Source organism: Culex pipiens, chromosome 3 (assembly GCF_016801865.2).
Source record: "Culex pipiens pallens isolate TS chromosome 3, TS_CPP_V2, whole genome shotgun sequence".
Taxonomy (NCBI): Eukaryota; Metazoa; Arthropoda; class Insecta; order Diptera; family Culicidae; genus Culex; species Culex pipiens.
This window is the reverse complement of record NC_068939.1, coordinates 99,640,714-99,660,229: the sequence shown is the minus strand read 5'-3', so window position 1 is coordinate 99,660,229 and position 19,516 is coordinate 99,640,714. Positions and strand designations below refer to the sequence as shown.

General features: G+C 37.7%; 1 protein-coding gene across 2 annotated transcripts in view; it reads right to left on the bottom strand.

The window, feature by feature from the left end:
• The window catches only part of LOC120421921 (myotubularin-related protein 8), a 45,291-nt gene extending 26,281 nt beyond the window's left edge, over positions 1–19,010 (bottom strand). The window contains exons 1-2 of one of the 2 annotated variants that reach the window (XM_039585222.2): positions 18,391–19,010; positions 2,806–2,922 (exon numbers count right to left, since the gene is read on the bottom strand). In XM_039585222.2, coding sequence (XP_039441156.1) covers positions 2,806–2,922; positions 18,391–18,603 — 330 coding nt within the window. In that variant the 5' untranslated portion in view covers positions 18,604–19,010. The remainder of the gene's footprint in view (positions 1–2,805; positions 2,923–18,390) is intronic. The other variant, XM_039585221.2, reaches the window with a different exon arrangement.
• Between the last annotated feature and the right edge of the window lie 506 nt (positions 19,011–19,516).

Below are 19,516 nucleotides of genomic sequence, written 5' to 3'. Positions count from 1 at the left end.
AAATTCCCAAATTCCTAAATTTCTAAATTCCTAAATTCCTAAATTCCCAAATTTCCAAATTCCTAAATTCTTAAAATCCTAAATTCTTTAATTCCTAAATTCCTAAATTCCCAAATTCCCAAATTTCAAAATTCCTAAATTCCTAAATTCCTAAATTCCTAAATTCCTAAATTCTTAAATTCCTAAATTCTTAAATTCCTAAATTCTTAAATTCCTAAATTCCTAAATTCCTATATTCCTAAATTCTTAAATTCCTAAATTCTTAAATTCCTAAATTCTTAAATTCCTAAATTTCCAAATACCCAAATTTCCAAATTCCCAAATTCACAAATTCCCAAATTCCCAAATTCCTAATATCCTAAATTCCTATATTCCTAAATTCTTAAATTCCTAAATTCTTAAATTCCTAAATTCTTAAATTCCTAAATTCCCAAATACCCAAATTCCCAAATTCCCAAATTCACAAAATTCCAAATTCCCAATTTCCCAATTTCCTAAATTCCTAAATTCCCAAATTCCTAAATTACTTAATTACTAAATTCCTAAAGTCCTAAATTCCTAAATTCCCAAATTCGTAAATTCCAAAATTCCTCAATTCTCAAATTTCCATATTCCCAAATTCCTAAATTCCCAAATTCCGAAATTCACGAATTCCCAAATTCCCAAATTCCTAAATTCTTTAATTCCTTAATTCCCAAATTTCGGAATTCCTTGATTCCCAAATTCCCAAATTCCCAAATTCCCAAATTCCTAAATTTCTAAATTCCTAAATTCCTAAATTCCCAAATTCCCAAATTCCTAAATTCTTAAAATCCTAAATTCTTTAATTCCTAAATTCCTAAATTCCCAAATTCCCAAATTTCCAAATTCCTAAATTCCTAGATTCCTAAATTCCTAAATTCTTAAATTCCTAAATTCTTAAATTCCTAAATTCTTAAATTCCTAAATTCCTAAATTCCTATATTCCTAAATTCTTAAATTCCTAAATTCTTAAATTCCTAAATTCTTAAATTCCTAAATTTCCAAATACCCAAATTTCCAAATTCCCAAATTCACAAATTCCCAAATTCCCAAATTCCTAATATCCTAAATTCCTATATTCCTAAATTCTTAAATTCCTAAATTCTTAAATTCCTAAATTCTTAAATTCCTAAATTCCCAAATACCCAAATTCCCAAATTCCCAAATTCACAAAATTCCAAATTCCCAAATTCCCAATTTCCTAAATTCCTAAATTCCCAAATTCCTAAATTACTTAATTACTAAATTCCTAAAGTCCTAAATTCCTAAATTCCCAAATTCCTAAATTCCCAAATTCCTCAATTCTCAAATTTCCAAATTCTCACATTCCTAAATTCCCAAATTCCCAAATTCCGAAATTCCCGAATTGCCAAATTCCCAAATTCCTAAATTCCGGAATTCCTAAATTCCCAAATTCCCAAATTCCCAAATTCCTAAATTCCTAAATTCCTAAATTCCCAAATTCCTAAATTACTAAATTCCTAAATTCTCAAATTCCCAAATTCCTAAATTCCCAAATTCTCAAATTTCCAAATTACCAAATTCCTAAATTCCCAAATTCCGAAATTCCCGAATTCCCAAATTCTCAAATTCCTAAATTCTTAAATTCCTAAATTCCCAAATTCCCAAATTCCCAAATTCCCAAATTCCCAAATTCCTAAATTCCTAAATCTCAAAATCCCACATTATCAGGTTCTTGAATTCCTAAATTTTCTAATTCCGATATTCCCAAATTTCTAAAATAACATAATACCAAGTTCCTAAAATCACAAATTCCCTAATTTGGATTCGGGATTCCCAGATTCAGAAAATCCCAAATTCCCAAAAACTCCAAACTCTTTAATTCCCAGATTTCCATATTTCCTGATTGCCAAAACACTAATTTCTTGTATTCCAATATTCCAAACAAACACACACCCACACACACACACACACACACACACACAAAGATTAGTTTTTTAATTAATGATGTATTTTTGCCTCAATAAATAAAAAAACGAATCAACTGTTTTACTGAACCAAAAGAAATATCCAACGGTCAATTCAAAAACCAAAACCAACGGTCAATTCAAAAACCGATTAAACCGTTCGGGATGGCTGCGTGCTTTTTGTTTTGCCAGGCGTCACCAACCGTGACGACTCAAAATCGACAACATTGTTCTCGATTTTGTTGCAAATGTTACCGGACGACTGGTCGACAACATTCTGAAACGAATTTCAGAACGAATCGAGAACAATGTTGTCGATTTCCCGGACAGGATTTCTATCCGTGTATATAAATTTTCGCAGGATTTCTGCGTTGACACTTCCAAATGAGAAATCACAGCAACCAACGCTACTCATTGTAGATACTCGCAGGAAAGTCTGCGTATTTAGAACGAACGAAACCGCATGGTTTAAGAGGGCCACTTTATAAGGTGTTAACGTCGATTCCGTATTTTTTTTTTTTCATTTTTGAGGTGATTTTAAACCCTTTTCTCAGTGATAAAAAATATCATTCCTCAGTAAGGAAGGCAGAAAGCTTGACACGGAAAAAAATGTTCTCTTTGTTAATCATTGTCAATAAACTCAAAATTCTGAATTTGATTAGGATGTGGAATTCGCAATTTGACAGGGTACGGCGTTACGTTTCAATTAAAGTCGTTTCATCGTGCCGGTTCATCAAGCTGAGATTCGGTCGATGAAAATACACTTCATTTTCTCCTTCTTGGAATACTCTGAATGAAAATATCCGAAACCTCTGCCCCCTATCCCAGCTCAATAGTACCCATATCCTGTACTCACCCATGTCTCCTTGTTGGCGTCCGGATCGACGAATATGAGGTGCGTTGCCGTAAGGTACAGCACCCCAACCGTTGGATTTTTGCTGTTGTATCTGTCTATCATCCGCACATTTTCAATCTGGAAAAATGAGAACAGAAAAAAAACACACGTAGACGTGTCAGATGAAACGAAATCAACTCTTTTCGGAGGGTGCTCTGGTCGTATGTTTGCTATTTTTAATCAAAATTCAGAATTATACTGAGCAGCTCGACGCCGACGAAGACGACGAGATTCATAAAACCGTTATGAAATCGACGTCATAAAAAGCACACACACGTGAATTTCGATAAAAGGTTGTTCTTTTCCCTGAAAGCATGTGGGCGCCTCGGCAAAAGTTTATGTCCGATTGAGGAATTAATTAGCACAAATTTTCTTCTCGGAAAAGGGAAAAGCCGTGACGTTTAACTTCATCATCTTAAGGTAAGTTATTTTATTATTCAAAGCTCGACCTCAGGCACAGACACCGTGAAAACGGTATTCATTTTTTTTAAGGAGGAAGAAGCTTTTTCCTGCACCCTAATTAGAGCCTCACTTCTTGGAGTTTGAGTGGGCGACGACGCTCTAATGAGCTTGTTGAAAGGGATAAAAGAATAAATTTACTACGAAAGCATGGGTCAAAATGGTTTACAATTCGATAGCGGTGTGCTCTAATGTTCTAACTGAAAATTGGGCCAAAATGAGTTAATGATGCCATCTTTTAGCTAATTAAATTCCCTACAAAACGCTTCTAACAGATCTGAAAAATTCGTTTCCTACGCGGAGATATCGCCTTGCAACCATTTGTACTAACTGACATTTTCGAACGCATCATGGATGTGCTCTCTTATTTTTCATCATGGCTTGACCTTTTGAAAACACGCAAATCCATAAAATTACGATTACACTATAATATTATGGTAAATTGCCAGGTGTCCTTACTAGTTTGAGCAATATTATGGAGCACTATTTTGGAAGGCAAATAGCACAAGTGTGCACATTTGGAAGCAAGAAGGAATTATCAGTTAGGTGAAGTGTGTTAAAATGGTTTCGTGGAGTAGTTTTTTTTTGTTTGGACGACCCATTGATTAAAATTAGTGTACTTAGGTTCTGTAGGCTAGTTTAAAATGTTGTTACGTAGTTTTCTTTGCATGGACGACCCCTGCAGTTGTACTAAGAGTGCACAACGACTTGAAGAATGTTTCAAATTGGACTTTTGGGTTGGGGAAAAATGTTGTTACGTCGTTTTTTTTTTCATGGACGACCCCTTCAGTTGTGCTAAGAGTGCACAACGACTTGAAGAATGTTTCAAAGTGGACTTTTGGGTTGGGCTAAGTGGGCATTGGGTTGGGGAAAATTATTGTTACGTCGTTTTTTTTTTGCATGGACGACCCCTTCAGTTGTGCTAGGAGTGCACAACGACTTGAAGAATGTTTCAAATTTGACTTTTGGGTTGGGCTAAGTGGGTAATGGGTTGGGGAAAAATGTTGTTACGTCGTTTTTTTTTCATGGACGACCCCTTCAGTTGTGCTAGGAGTGCACAACGACTTGAAGAATGTTTCAAATTAGACTTTTGGGTTGGGCTAAGTGGGTAATGGGTTGGAGAAAAATGTTGTTACGTCGTTTTTTTCATGGACGACCCCTACAGTTGTGCTAAGAGTGCACAACGACTTGAAGAATGTTTAAATTTGACTTTTAGGTTGGGCTAAGTGAGTAATGGGTTGGGGAAAAATGTTGTTACGTCGTTTTTTTTTCATGGACGACCCCTTCAGTTGTGCTAAGAGTGCACAACGACTTGAAGAATGTTTCAAAGTGGACTTTTGGGTTGGGCTAAGTGGGCATTGGGTTGGGGAAAATTATTGTTACGTCGTTTTTTTTTTGCATGGACGACCCCTTCAGTTGTGCTAGGAGTGCACAACGACTTGAAGAATGTTTAAATTTGACTTTTAGGTTGGGCTAAGTGGGTAATGGGTTGGGAAAAATGTTGTAACGTCGTTTTTTTTCATGGACGACCCCTTCAGTTGTGCTAGGAGTGCACAACGACTTGAAGAATGTTTCAAATTGGACTTTTGGGTTGGGCTAAGTGGGTAATGGGTTGGGGAAAAATGTTGTTACGTCGTTTTTTTTCATGGACAACCCCTTCAGTTGTGCTAAGAATGCACAACGACTTGAAGAATGTTTCAAAGTGGACTTTTGGGTTGGGCTAAGTGGGCATTGGGTTGGGGAAAATTATTGTTACGTCGTTTTTTTTTTGCATGGACGACCCCTTCAGTTGTGCTAGGAGTGCACAACGACTTGAAGAATGTTTCAAATTTGACTTTTGGGTTGGGCTAAGTGGGTAATGGGTTGGGGAAAAATGTTGTTACGTCGTTTTTTTTTCATGGACGACCCCTTCAGTTGTGCTAGGAGTGCACAACGACTTGAAGAATGTTTCAAATTAGACTTTTGGGTTGGGCTAAGTGGGTAATGGGTTGGAGAAAAATGTTGTTACGTCGTTTTTTTCATGGACGACCCCTACAGTTGTGCTAAGAGTGCACAACGACTTGAAGAATGTTTAAATTTGACTTTTAGGTTGGGCTAAGTGAGTAATGGGTTGGGGAAAAATGTTGTTACGTCGTTTTTTTTTCATGGACGACCCCTTCAGTTGTGCTAAGAGTGCACAACGACTTGAAGAATGTTTCAAAGTGGACTTTTAGGTTGGGCTAAGTGGGTAATGGGTTGGGGAAAAATGTTGTTACATCGTTTTTTTTCATGGACGACCCCTTCAGTTGTGCTAGGAGTGCACAACGACTTGAAGAATGTTTCAAACTGGACTTTTGGGTTGGGCTAAGTGGGCATTGGGTTGGGGAAAATTATTGTTACGTCGTTTTTTTTTGCATGGACGACCCCTTCAGTTGTGCTAGGAGTGCACAACGACTTGAAGAATGTTTCAAATTGGACTTTTGGGTTGGGCTAAGTGGGTAATGGGTTGGGGGAAAATGCTGTTAAGTCGTTTTTTTTCATGGACGACCCCTACAGTTGTGCTAAGAGTGCACAACGACTTGAAGAATGTTTAAATTTGACTTTTAGGTTGGGCTAAGTGAGTAATGGGTTGGGGAAAAATGTTGTTACGTCGTTTTTTTTTTCATGGACGACCCCTTCAGTTGTGCTAAGAGTGCACAACGACTTGAAGAATGTTTCAAATTGGACTTTTGGGTTGGGCTAAGTGGGTAATGGGTTGGGGAAAAATGTTGTTACGTCGTTTTTTTTCATGGACAACCCCTTCAGTTGTGCTAAGAATGCACAACGACTTGAAGAATGTTTCAAAGTGGACTTTTGGGTTGGGCTAAGTGGGCATTGGGTTGGGGAAAATTATTGTTACGTCGTTTTTTTTTTGCATGGACGACCCCTTCAGTTGTACTAGGAGTGCACAACGACTTGAAGAATGTTTCAAATTGGACTTTTGGGTTGGGCTAAGTGGGTAATGGGTTGGGGAAAAATGTTGTTACGTCGTTTTTTTTCATGGACGACCCCTACAGTTGTGCTAAGAGTGCACAACGACTTGAAGAATGTTTAAATTTGACTTTTAGGTTGGGCTAAGTGAGTAATGGGTTGGGGAAAAATGTTGTTACGTCGTTTTTTTTTCATGGACGACCCCTTCAGTTGTGCTAAGAGTGCAAAACGACTTGAAGAATGTTTCAAAGTGGACTTTTAGGTTGGGCTAAGTGGGTAATGGGTTGGGAAAAATGTTGTTACGTCGTTTTTTTTTCATGGACGACCCCTTCAGTTGTGCTAGGAGTGCACAACGACTTGAAAAATGTTTCAAATTGGACTTTTGGGTTGGGCTAAGCGGGCAATGAGTTGGGGAAAATTATTGTTACGTCGTTTTTTTGCATGGACGACCCCTAAAGTTGAGCTAAGCGTGCACAACGACATGAAGAATGTTTCAAATTGGACTTTTGAGTTGGGCTACTATACAATATTATATCATTTTAACAGAATTTAGAGTCATAGAGACGCACCTGAGAAATGGTAAAATCCGTAAAAAAAATACTTTCACCCCCACTAACAATACGTAGTATTTTTTTGCATAAACGAACCCTGCAGTTAAGCTGAGAGTGGACAACGACTTAAAGAATCTTTTCAATTTGGTCTTTTGGGTTGGAACCCACTTGTAAAATGTTGTTACGTAGCTGAAACTTTGCATACATGTTTCCTGTACAATATAGCTCATACAAAATCCCATACAAAGTACTTAAAAAGATAAAAAAAAAACTCACGACCCACTTAGCCCAACCAAAAATCCAATTTAATATTCTTCAAGTCGTTGTGCACTCTTAGTTCAACTGCAGGGGTCGTCCATGCAAAAAAACGACGTAACAACATTTTTCCCCAACCCATTACCCACTTAGCCCAACCCAAAAGTCAAATTTAATATTCTTCAAGTCGTTGTGCACTCTTAGCTCAACTGCAGGGGTCGTCCATGCAAAAAAAACGACGTAACAACATTTTTCCCCAACCCATTACCCACTTAGCCCAACCCAAAAGTCAAATTTAATATTCTTCAAGTCGTTGTGCACTCTTAGCTCAACTGCAGGGGTCGTCCATGCAAAAAAAAAACGACGTAACAACATTTTTCCCCAACCCATTACTCACTTAGCCCAACCTAAAAGTCAAATTTAAACATTCTTCAAGTCGTTGTGCACTCTTAGCTCAACTGCAGGGGTCGTCCATACAAAAAAAAAACAACGTAACAACATTTTTCCCCAACCCATTACTCACTTAGCCCAACCTAAAAGTCAAATTTAATATTCTTCAAGTCGTTGTGCACTCTTAGCTCAACTGCAGGGGTCGTCCATGCAAAAAAAACGACGTAACAACATTTTTCCCCAACCCATTACCCACTTAGCCCAACCCAAAAGTCAAATTTAATATTCTTCAAGTCGTTGTGCACTCTTAGCTCAACTGCAGGGGTCGTCCATGCAAAAAAAACGACGTAACAACATTTTTCCCCAACCCATTACCCACTTAGCCCAACCCAAAAGTCAAATTTAATATTCTTCAAGTCGTTGTGCACTCTTAGCTCAACTGCAGGGGTCGTCCATGCAAAAAAAAACGACGTAACAACATTTTTCCCCAACCCATTACCCACTTAGCCCAACCCAAAAGTCAAATTTAATATTCTTCAAGTCGTTGTGCACTCTTAGCTCAACTGCAGGGGTCGTCCATGCAAAAAAAACGACGTAACAACATTTTTCCCCAACCCATTACCCACTTAGCCCAACCCAAAAGTCAAATTTAATATTCTTCAAGTCGTTGTGCACTCTTAGCTCAACTGCAGGGGTCGTCCATGCAAAAAAAAACGACGTAACAACATTTTTCCCCAACCCATTACCCACTTAGCCCAACCCAAAAGTCAAATTTAATATTCTTCAAGTCGTTGTGCACTCTTAGCTCAACTGCAGGGGTCGTCCATGCAAAAAAAACGACGTAACAACATTTTTCCCCAACCCATTACCCACTTAGCCCAACCCAAAAGTCAAATTTAATATTCTTCAAGTCGTTGTGCACTCTTAGCTCAACTGCAGGGGTCGTCCATGCAAAAAAAAACAACGTAACAACATTTTTCCCCAACCCATTACTCACTTAGCCCAACCTAAAAGTCAAATTTAATATTCTTCAAGTCGTTGTGCACTCTTAGCTCAACTGCAGGGGTCGTCCATGCAAAAAAAACGACGTAACAACATTTTTCCCCAACCCATTACCCACTTAGCCCAACCCAAAAGTCAAATTTAATATTCTTCAAGTCGTTGTGCACTCTTAGCTCAACTGCAGGGGTCGTCCATGCAAAAAAAAAAACAACGTAACAACATTTTTCCCCAACCCATTACTCACTTAGCCCAACCTAAAAGTCAAATTTAATATTCATCAAGTCGTTGTGCACTCTTAGCTCAACTGCAGGGGTCGTCCATGCAAAAAAAACGACGTAACAACATTTTTCCCCAACCCATTACCCACTTAGCCCAACCCAAAAGTCAAATTTAATATTCTTCAAGTCGTTGTGCACTCTTAGCTCAACTGCAGGGGTCGTCCATGCAAAAAAAACGACGTAACAACATTTTTCCCCAACCCATTACCCACTTAGCCCAACCCAAAAGTCCAATTTGAAACATTCTTCAAGTCGTTGTGCACTCTTAGCTCAACTGCAGGGGTCGTCCATGCAAAAAAAAACGACGTAACAACATTTTTCCCCAACCCATTATCCACTTAGCCCAACCTAAAAGTCAAATTTAATATTCTTCAAGTCGTTGTGCACTCTTAGCTCAACTGCAGGGGTCGTCCATGCAAAAAAAAACGACGTAACAACATTTTTCCCCAACCCATTATCCACTTAGCCCAACCTAAAAGTCAAATTTAATATTCTTCAAGTCGTTGTGCACTCTTAGCTCAACTGCAGGGGTCGTCCATGCAAAAAAAACGACGTAACAACATTTTTCCCCAACCCATTACCCACTTAGCCCAACCCAAAAGTCAAATTTAATATTCTTCAAGTCGTTGTGCACTCTTAGCTCAACTGCAGGGGTCGTCCATGCAAAAAAAAACGACGTAACAACATTTTTCCCCAACCCATTACCCACTTAGCCCAACCCAAAAGTCCAATTTGAAACATTCTTCAAGTCGTTGTGCACTCTTAGCTCAACTGCAGGGGTCGTCCATGCAAAAAAAAAACGACGTAACAACATTTTTCCCCAACCCATTATCCACTTAGCCCAACCTAAAAGTCAAATTTAATATTCTTCAAGTCGTTGTGCACTCTTAGCTCAACTGCAGGGGTCGTCCATGCAAAAAAAAACGACGTAACAACATTTTTCCCCAACCCATTACCCACTTAGCTCAACCCAAAAGTCCAATTTGAAACATTCTTCAAGTCGTTGTGCACTCCTAGCACAACTGTAGGGGTCGTCCATGCAAAAAAAACGACGTAACAACATTTTTCCCCAACCCATTACCCACTTAGCCCAACCCAAAAGTCAAATTTAATATTCTTCAAGTCGTTGTGCACTCTTAGCTCAACTGCAGGGGTCGTCCATGCAAAAAAAAACGACGTAACAACATTTTTCCCCAACCCATTACCCACTTAGCCCAACCCAAAAGTCCAATTTGAAACATTCTTCAAGTCGTTTTTCCCCAACCCATTACTCACTTAGCCCAACCTAAAAGTCAATTTTAAACATTCTTCAAGTCGTTGTGCACTCTTAGCTCAACTGCAGGGGTCGTCCATGCAAAAAAAAACGACGTAACAACATTTTTCCCCAACCCATTATCCACTTAGCCCAACCTAAAAGTCAAATTTTACCATTCTTCAAGTCGTTGTGCACTCTTAGCTCAACTGCAGGGGTCGTCCATGCAAAAAACTACGTAACAACATCTTTCATAGTTGATGTGCACACTTGGCACAACTGTATGGGTCGTCCATACTTAAAAATATTACGTATTTAATTTGTTTGAGGCACATTTGTTCTATTCAATACATTCATCGATTCCATTGCATGAGACACACTTGTTCCAACTGCAATTCACCATAAATCTAAATAACGGTTTGTGCCTTGGATACCATTCGTTTTTGAAAGGTCGTATGATATAATTGAAATAAAATAAACAAGCTAAAAGTTTTTACAACATCATTTTCTTATGTTTTTAGGAATACATCAACCTAGTATTCGTCATAGTTGATGTATTATGGATGTTTTTTACAATTATATTCATAAAAAAATATAATTTCACTTATTTTTTTATACAAAAATTTTGATTTAAATGCTAATTTTTCCAAAAGGTTAATTTTCCTACCAAATTCAAACTAAAATCAGTGTTTGAAAAAAGTTTTGATATAAAATGTTTTTCTTACGCTTAAATTAACCAACTCGTGAAAAAATTACATTGAAACAACTAATGTGAACTATTTTAACAATAAAATTACTTTGCACGCTTTTGTACCAAAGCCCTGTGCACGTTTGTGCTAACTCATACAAATTACCTCCCAAAACACACTTGTGCCAATTGCTAGCATGATTTTTTTTCTTATTTTCTCAGCTAAAATTTTTCTAGCATTTCAAAAGTTTTTATATTTCACAATGTCTTTAAGTAATGTCAGGTGCATACTTTAAAATTGTTAGAACAATTGTTTGTCGAATAGTTTTCCAGAAACAGTAATTCAAAGTTTAAAAATCGATTTTCTCGCAACTACCAAAATGTCAGTTAGTATAAGAGAGCACACCGCTATCGAATTATGGTAATGAAGGGACGTAGAAAAGCGAAAAGGACAAATAAAATGGATCGTATTCGTTATAAATCATATCCTTCCATGAGGCGTGATGTTTCCTACAATGATATCAGATGATATGATTTATGGAACAGACATTTGAAATGCACGTTCTATGCTAGGAAGCATCCACGTTGTATTGGAGAAACAGCCAACACAGAAAAAAAAATCATGGTAATATTACATCTGGGAAGGGGTACATCTTTTATGTCAGAAAAAAGGTGTAATTTCACCTCTGGAAATGTGTAATTTTACCACTTTTCTGGTGTTATGTCACTTTTTCAGTCTAAATTGAGGCAAAATTACATCATAAAAGAGGTAATATTCAACCTTCCAAAATTAAAGCTTCCAAATTTACATTATTTTTTTCTGTGAAGATCAAAGTGAATAAAAAAGTTTTCTATAATAAGAAAATGATTTATTGGGATCACCTTTAAACCATGTACCCAAATAGTACCAAATAACTAGCATACTTCAAAGCCCACATGTCCGTATCAGTATCAGGCCACAATAAAAATTCCTTTCAAAGCGATAGAATTTCAATTTAACGTCTGGCTGGAATCTGAACATCGCCACCCATCGAGTGAACATAGCTGAACATAAGAGAAAAAAGTGTCATTGAGAGAAAAAAAAATCGGTATTTAGCTCACCGTCATCGCTTTGATTAACTTTGATTACAAAACTTGAAAAAATTGAATTGAATTGAAAATTCGAAAACGAAACGAAACTATTGGCACTACGCCCCCCGGGGCATGGCCTTCCTCTAACGTGGGATTTCTGCTCCAGCGCCTCTGACGAGACAGGAGAAACCGGGACCGACGTTTTACTTCACCATCCGATAGAAGCTCAGTGGATAAGGCGGGAATCGAACCCGCGTCTCATAGCATCATCGGGATCGGCAGCCGAAGCCGCTACCCCTGCGCCACGAGACCCATGAAAATTCATGAATCTTGAATATTTATTAATCATATTTCCAAGGGAGTTTGATTTTGAATCCCTGTGAATCTTTAGAATGTTTTTGTTAGATCAGCAAAAAAAAACAATAATTTTGAGGTTATTGTTGATATTTAGAGTTTTTTTTAAGGTTTGAGTGTTTGGTCTGTGCCAAAAATATCTGTACATGTGGCAAGCCTGCTTCACAGATCCCCAAAATTCGATTTCAATCCTGAGATATTCAATAAAAACCGAAAAAACTCCGTGCATTGTTGTCGCTCTTTATATGAAAGAAGTTTCAATCTTGTCGTGCTATATTGTCACTCCCTGAAAATTGATGTAAGTGCGACAACTGGCCAAAGGGATTTAAGGTCAGAACGCGTTTGACACACGTACAAGTTAGACTACCGTAAACATTTGTAATTATAACTCGGGACTCCAGCAACCAACTTCAACCAAACTTCGGGACAATGCACAGAATGGTCAGCCAAACAAAACGTGTTTGTTATTGTTTACATTGCGTGCTCTAGTTATTGTTTATTCAAGGTCAAACATTGAAACGCGTTTTTCTTGGAACGCCGAAATGGCGGGTGCGACAAGATAGCACGACGACGTCGAATTGCTGTAATAAAATAATGCAAAAGGTTTAAAAACATAAACAATCACTATAGAGTTATCTACGTGCGCATGTATTGCGTGTACGTATACGAAAAAAAAGTGAGGTAAAATTTTGTACCGGCCAGCAAAACAAATGGTGTGCTAGTATGTTTGAGATCAACCTTAGATAGCTCTATGCGGACAGTTTTCAACAGTGCTTTAATAAATAGATTTGTTGAAAACAGTTATTTTAAGAACCATTTGAAAGTTTACTTTGAATATAAAATTTGAAAAAAAAACGTAATAGAATGTTTTTTTTTAACAAAGGCCGCTACAATTTTTTTTGAAGTTTTTGTCGCCAACCCCCTTCAAATTCGGCCCAAAAAATCAGGGGACAAAAACACATCAAAATTTAAATGTAAATAGATATGAAATCGAGTGAATATTTTTTAAATGCACTTTCCTGCGTTGAACATCATGTTCTGCATGATTGAACCAGTTCAAAAATAACTTTTTTTTAAAATATCAATGATCATTTTCGCAAAAAGTTGGCGGCATGAAAGTATATCAGAATCTGCATGAAATCTGTCCTCGTGCATTTTTTGCGATATAGGGGTATGACATTTTTGCCCGTTACCGACAATTATCGACATTACCGACGGCTGATTGATTGTATTGCAGAAAAAGAAATCTTAACAGAAGGAACCATCAACTTCTTGGTTGTTGATCCGACACGCTACCACCGCGCCATGGACGCTTGATGAATTGTGATGGACAGAGCACGAACATATTGTTCTCTCTGGAGTGTTGCTCGGGGACGCGCCAGCATTATATGTGTTGGTGAGAACTGCAGATCGCTGACATGTTTACACGCGGGCAAAAATGAGCTATGAGCTTGCTGCAAAAACTGTTATAAAATGTAACATTTTCTGTAGCAAATTCACTGTTGCAGATTTTGAGCTATATATTTCCTTTGGGTGTAGTTTTTCGAAACACAAAATTGAAATTTCCTACATAATGATGATATTGGTTTTCAGGGCTGCGGAGTCGGGTCATATTTCAAGCGACTCCAACTCCGACTCCGGCTTTCTGAGATTAGACGACTCCAACTCCGACTCCGGCTCCGGCTTTCAGTCCCAACCGACTCCGACTCCGACTCCAACTCCGGCCTACCAACTCTAGCCGACTCCGACTCCGACTCCGACTCCAGCTTTTTACAAATTGTTGGCTCCGACTCCGACTCCACATATTTTGAAATGTTTCAAAAGATTGTTAACTATTATTTTGAAAACATTGATAAATAGGATTATTTAAATACTCTCTAACTGCTATGTTTTTCTCAAGGAAGAATCAACGGAAAAAAAGTTTCTAGGTTACATGTTTATACGTTGTTGAAACAGAATTCAAAAACTATCTCCAGTTTTGAAGGCATTTTCAGAAGAACAGTTTTGAAATTAAATTGGGTTTTATTTACTTAACCTCAAATTAGCTTTGTTTGTTTTATTTACATTTAAATTATAAAAAGCTTATATATTTTAATATCAAATTGCAATTTTTTTGAATGAATCATTCAAAGAAACCTGACCTTAATGATCGATTTAACATATGAATTCAATTTGCACACTTTTAAGCTGACATTTATAAGAAGCACATTGTCTATCAAAGTCACCTTGTTTTTTAAATAACAATTTTAAACTAAACTGTTTTTTTGCAATTCCGCTGTGAAACTGTCAACTTTTCCTGTCCTTCTGGAGAAACGAAACGGCCTACTTTTCCCTACGAAAAATAACAAAATGGAAAATTTATAAACAAAAGTTGAACTTTTCAGCACTAGTATCGAAAAGTAACATTTTTCATTATTTTTTTTGTTTTGAACGGTGAGTTTACTTAACATATGAATAATTGACATAAAATTCCATTCAAAAAGCGTTTTTCGGAATTGCAAAAAATGTTGTAAGCAAAACTTGTTTTTTTTTGCAGCACTCATCGTATTTGTCCAACTCGGTAAACCTCGTTGGATAAATGTACGACTCGTGCTTAAAACAACTTATTTTTGCAACTTGTTGCATATACTACTATTTAAAGATTATGATCGCAAATCAAGGTATCTAAAAATGTCTCTGTGGAAAAGGTAATTAAGGGGTCCTTTTCAAATATCCGTGACCTAGAAAATATTTTACTTGGGAATTATTGATTTATTTTAATTTTAAAATTTTCAATATACATAGAAGGAGGCGCGCAATACTTCTTGAATCTTCACCTCAAGCTTCTCTGCACCGTGCGGTACACGCGGTTCATTTGCACCTCGGGTTTGCTTTGCGTCTGCTTTGTTCGGTTTACACCCGTACCCGACTCATACGAACCGAGGGTATTTTGGTTCATCATACCAACGCACCACTACACTCTCGGTTCGCCGCGTCGGTTTTGTGTCTGGCACCCATGGCATGAACCCGGTGCACAGTGGGCGAAATGGAACCCAAAATCGGACTTAATTGAACGCGGCTCTGGTATAAAAAATAGTTTTTCTTATGTAAAAAAATCCGGGGAATAGATTGGGGATGGTTTCATCCACCGCACGAAACGGCAAAGGGTCCATTTTGCTCTGATTCCCCATTTTTTTACATTTTTTCTTAAAAATCAGTCTGTATTTAGAGCGGAGGCTTCATGCGGCCATCCAAAATGCACCTAACTAAAGTGAAAATGTCCCAGGTATCCAGTAAAAATAACCACTTGCACCGCAAAAATCATCTAGGGTCCATTTAACCCCAATTCCGCTATAAAAGCATTTTTGACCGTTTTCAAATGTTAGGTCAGATTTTAAAAATCTGAAAGTATTTTTATCGTAAAGATCAGACAATTTTACAAAAGAATGATGATTTGCACTTGATAGTTTGACACATTTATGTTGATAAAAATAAAAAATATGTAAAAGGAAGTTTATTCTGCGTTTGGGAAAATTGGCCTTAAACTAATTCTTCAATCTTTTTATTTAGTTTAATTTCTATATCAACATAAATGTATCAAACTATCAAGTGCAAATCGTCATTTTTATGTAAAATTGTCTGATCTTTACGATAAAAATACTTTCAGATTTTTAAAATCTGACCTAAGAATAGAAATCAGCCAAAAATGCTTTTATAGCGGAATTGGGGTTAAATGGACCCTAGATGATTTTTGCGGTGCAAGTGGTTATTTTTACTGGATTCCTGGGACATTTTCACATAAGTTAGGTGCATTTTGGATGGCCGCATGAAGCCTCCGCTCTAAATACAGACTGATTTTTAAGAAAAAATGTAAAAAATTGGGGAATTAGAGCAAAATGGACCCTTTGCCGTTTCGTGCGGTGGATGAAACCATCACCAATCGATTCCCCGGATTTTTTTACATAAGAAAAACTATTTTTTGTACCAGGGAACCAGCCGCGTTCAATTAAGTCCGATTTTGGGTTCCATTTCGCCCACTGTGCGGTGTATGAGCCAAGGTGCTTCACTCGATACGAGCCGAGGTACGTGCCGTGGTACGCGCTGGCGGTACAAAACGGGCTCAATACCACGGCGCGTACCACGGCACGCTGGGTTCATGCCATGGGTGAGTGCCAGACACAAAACCGATGGGGCGAGCCGAGAGTGTCGTGGTGCGCTGGTACGATGTACAAAGATACCAATACATAAATGGGTTCAGGCACGTACCGAAGCTAGAAAACCAAACCCGCGGTGTGCGTTGGCACTGGCGCATGGGAAGCTTGCTTCACCTAAAACGAAGCTTTATGAATGATCGTGCGCCTCCTTCAAAATATATGAAATATCAAAATATTGGATAAAAACCAAAATCCTCAGGTAAAATATTTTCTAGGTCATTTTAAAAGGACCTTTCCATAAAACATTTTTTTAGGTACATTGATTTGCAATGATAATCACCTTCCGAAATATTGGCGTGGGACATACAATATGAGAAAATTATTACCGGTTGAATAATATTATAATGTTGTGTACTTTTTGGTACTGAAATCTACAGATTTGTTCAACGATTTTTTTGCAACGATATTAAAATAGTTTGTCAAGGATCAACATTCTCAGATTTTAGTAGAGAAATAGTAAACATTAAGATTATCGATATATTTAACATATTCAATGATTATTTCAAAATAAGTTGCAACTGTATTGATAATTTTTTGTCAGTTTCAATTATTTTAAATGCAACACTTTGATTTTTTTGTACTTAGTTTAAAACAAAATGCACATTTTGATTTCTTTGAAATAGATTGTTATAACGATTGAATATTTGTTGAAAGAGTTATACTGTCATTGACTTTTTCCGATTTCCAAAAACAGCAATTATTATTTTTAATCTTTTTTCGTACCTCGTATTTTTTCCCTGAAAAATGATTTACTTAAAACCTCCAAGACATTCGCTATCAGGGTAAAAGATGACTGTGTGTACTTTTTTCAGAGAGAACTAGATTAAATTTGGTCAAATTTTAATTAAAAGGGATGCAGTCAAGAATCAATTAAATATTTCTGACTACAAAAAGTTATAATACGAAGTACTTGGGTAAGAGGGAATAAACAGGTTTTCATTTAGTAAAATAACACAATAAGAGTTTTCCAATCACAATAAAAAGCTTCAAAAACATAATGACATCTGATAAATCTTTAAAAAAAAATGGCAATAAAGTGCATACGACTTAAAAAAACAGTTAAAAATATAAGAAGTTTTGTAAATTAAGCTGTTTTATAGCAAATACTGAACAACAAGATTTTTTTTTGCATTTAAGATGACTCCGACTCTGACTCCGACTCCGGGTTATCAGAAATTTTCGACTCCGACTCCGACTCCGACTCCAGCTCATAAAATTTAGCCGACTCCGGCTCCGACTCCAGCTGTTCGAGTTTTGACGACTCCGGCTCCGACTCCGACTCCAGGTCCCCAAAAAGACCCGACTCCACCGACTCCGGCTCCGACTCCGACTCCGACTCCACAGCCCTGGTTTTGGGAACGCATTTTTCAAAGTTTTATAGCAAAGTATGATATTTTCAGTAATTCGCAAATCGCGATTTCCAAACATTTTTTCGTTGTATGATAACAATGTTCCTGAGGCAAAAACCTATTAAAGTCCAGTTGAGCCTTAAGGTTTGTGCCACTTCGCGTTTATTATTGGGGAACACTATTTTATATGGTTTATTTATGCATTTTAAATCCACTTGGGAACTTTTACAAATTTAGAACTTGGTCCACAGATCAGGAACGATCGAAACACTTCAGCATTTTTTTCATGAATTCATTGATAAAGTACATACTCGATTATACGAAGGCCTTTGAAAAAAATCACTTCGGATAAACGAATCACATTTTTATTTCGTTGTCTCATATTTGATTCAAATTTGACAAAATTGTGGTAGCAGAACCCGAATTTGATGTTATAAGTAATTAAATAAAGATTACTTTACTCCTACCAATGTGTTTGTTGGCAAATTACTTTTTTTTTTGCATTTGAACAGCATCACGTTGTGTGTCATAATATTAAACTTTCGTTTACGAGCTTTATCTCGTATTTTATTTGGAACTTCCATGAACACATCTTCCCCATCTCCTTTAAAGGTCAGAGATCCCCTGAAGAGCGCCCACTGAACCAACCACTAAGTAGATTAAAAAAGTTTTCCTCTCCCGTAAACACACTGCAGTTGTGGCGAATTCCAATCACGCACTTTAAATTGGCATCAACACCACCTGGAAAGTTGTACCTTCTTCAGCACGTTGAGCCCCCTGAACTCGATGGGTGGCGGTGGCGAAGGGCTGGGAAAGTTTTCCTCCACCCAGGAGACCACTTTGTCGGATACGAACGGCGGCACGGGAACGCCCCACAGCAGCTTCGGATCCTCCTCAAACTCCGGGGTCACGAGATCAAAGTTCTGCTTGAAGCTCGAACTTGCCGACGGCGACAGTGGCTCGGCCATCACACCTGAGTTTGGAGCAGGGTTTTCCCGGGTGATTTACAACAACCCGCAACGGTGCACCATTTTATCGCTCCAACGACCAGCACCACCACTGCCAGGACACAACACAATCCCACCCGAAGCACCGGAAGTGAGTGAAGGTCGTCGCCGTAGTCTGTGCGGAAAATCGATTCCAACGTGGTGGCGTAAACAGTCCGTACTACACGCTGAATACGCAATCTCTTTCCCAACTGAAACTCGACTGCAAAGTGCAAAACACTTTACGATGATTTTCGCTCCCGTTTGGCAAAATTCATCATTCGCAAGCAACTTCTCACCGAGAGAACAACACAAACACTCGCACACGTGGCATCAGAAGCGGAGACACACGCGGAACTTTGACCGACCTTCGCGCCGTGGGTGGAAAACTCAAACTGACGCAAGCAAGCTGGTGGAAGCCCAAAATCGAATCAGTTGAGTTGTCTCTGCTGCTGGTGGTGGTGAGAAGAAAAGTTAATTTTCTCTGGTTGGAGCGCGGTTTTTCCCTTTTTTTGATCGCGCGCGCCTTTTTTCTCTCTCTCGTTTCGGGACTTTATGAGGTGGAAAATAGGCAAAAGTGAGAGAGAATACAAACATCATCGGGGTGGGTGGAAAAGCTCTCTCAGATTTGTGTGTGTGCGTTCTTTTGTCACCATACGATGAAAGCTTTGTTTATTTGCTTTGCTCATCCGTGGGGGATTACTCTTGTACCAAGAGTACTAAGAATCTTGGTTCAGAGAATATAATGGGAGTAACAATGCAAAAGGGTTATTCGTAATTTTAAGGAAACATTTTATTGAAGAGTTAGAAAATTTAATAAAATTTTTATTATAAAGCTTGAAAAATTAACATTCTTTTCCATTTGAACATTTGACGTAATTATGGTTATACCTAT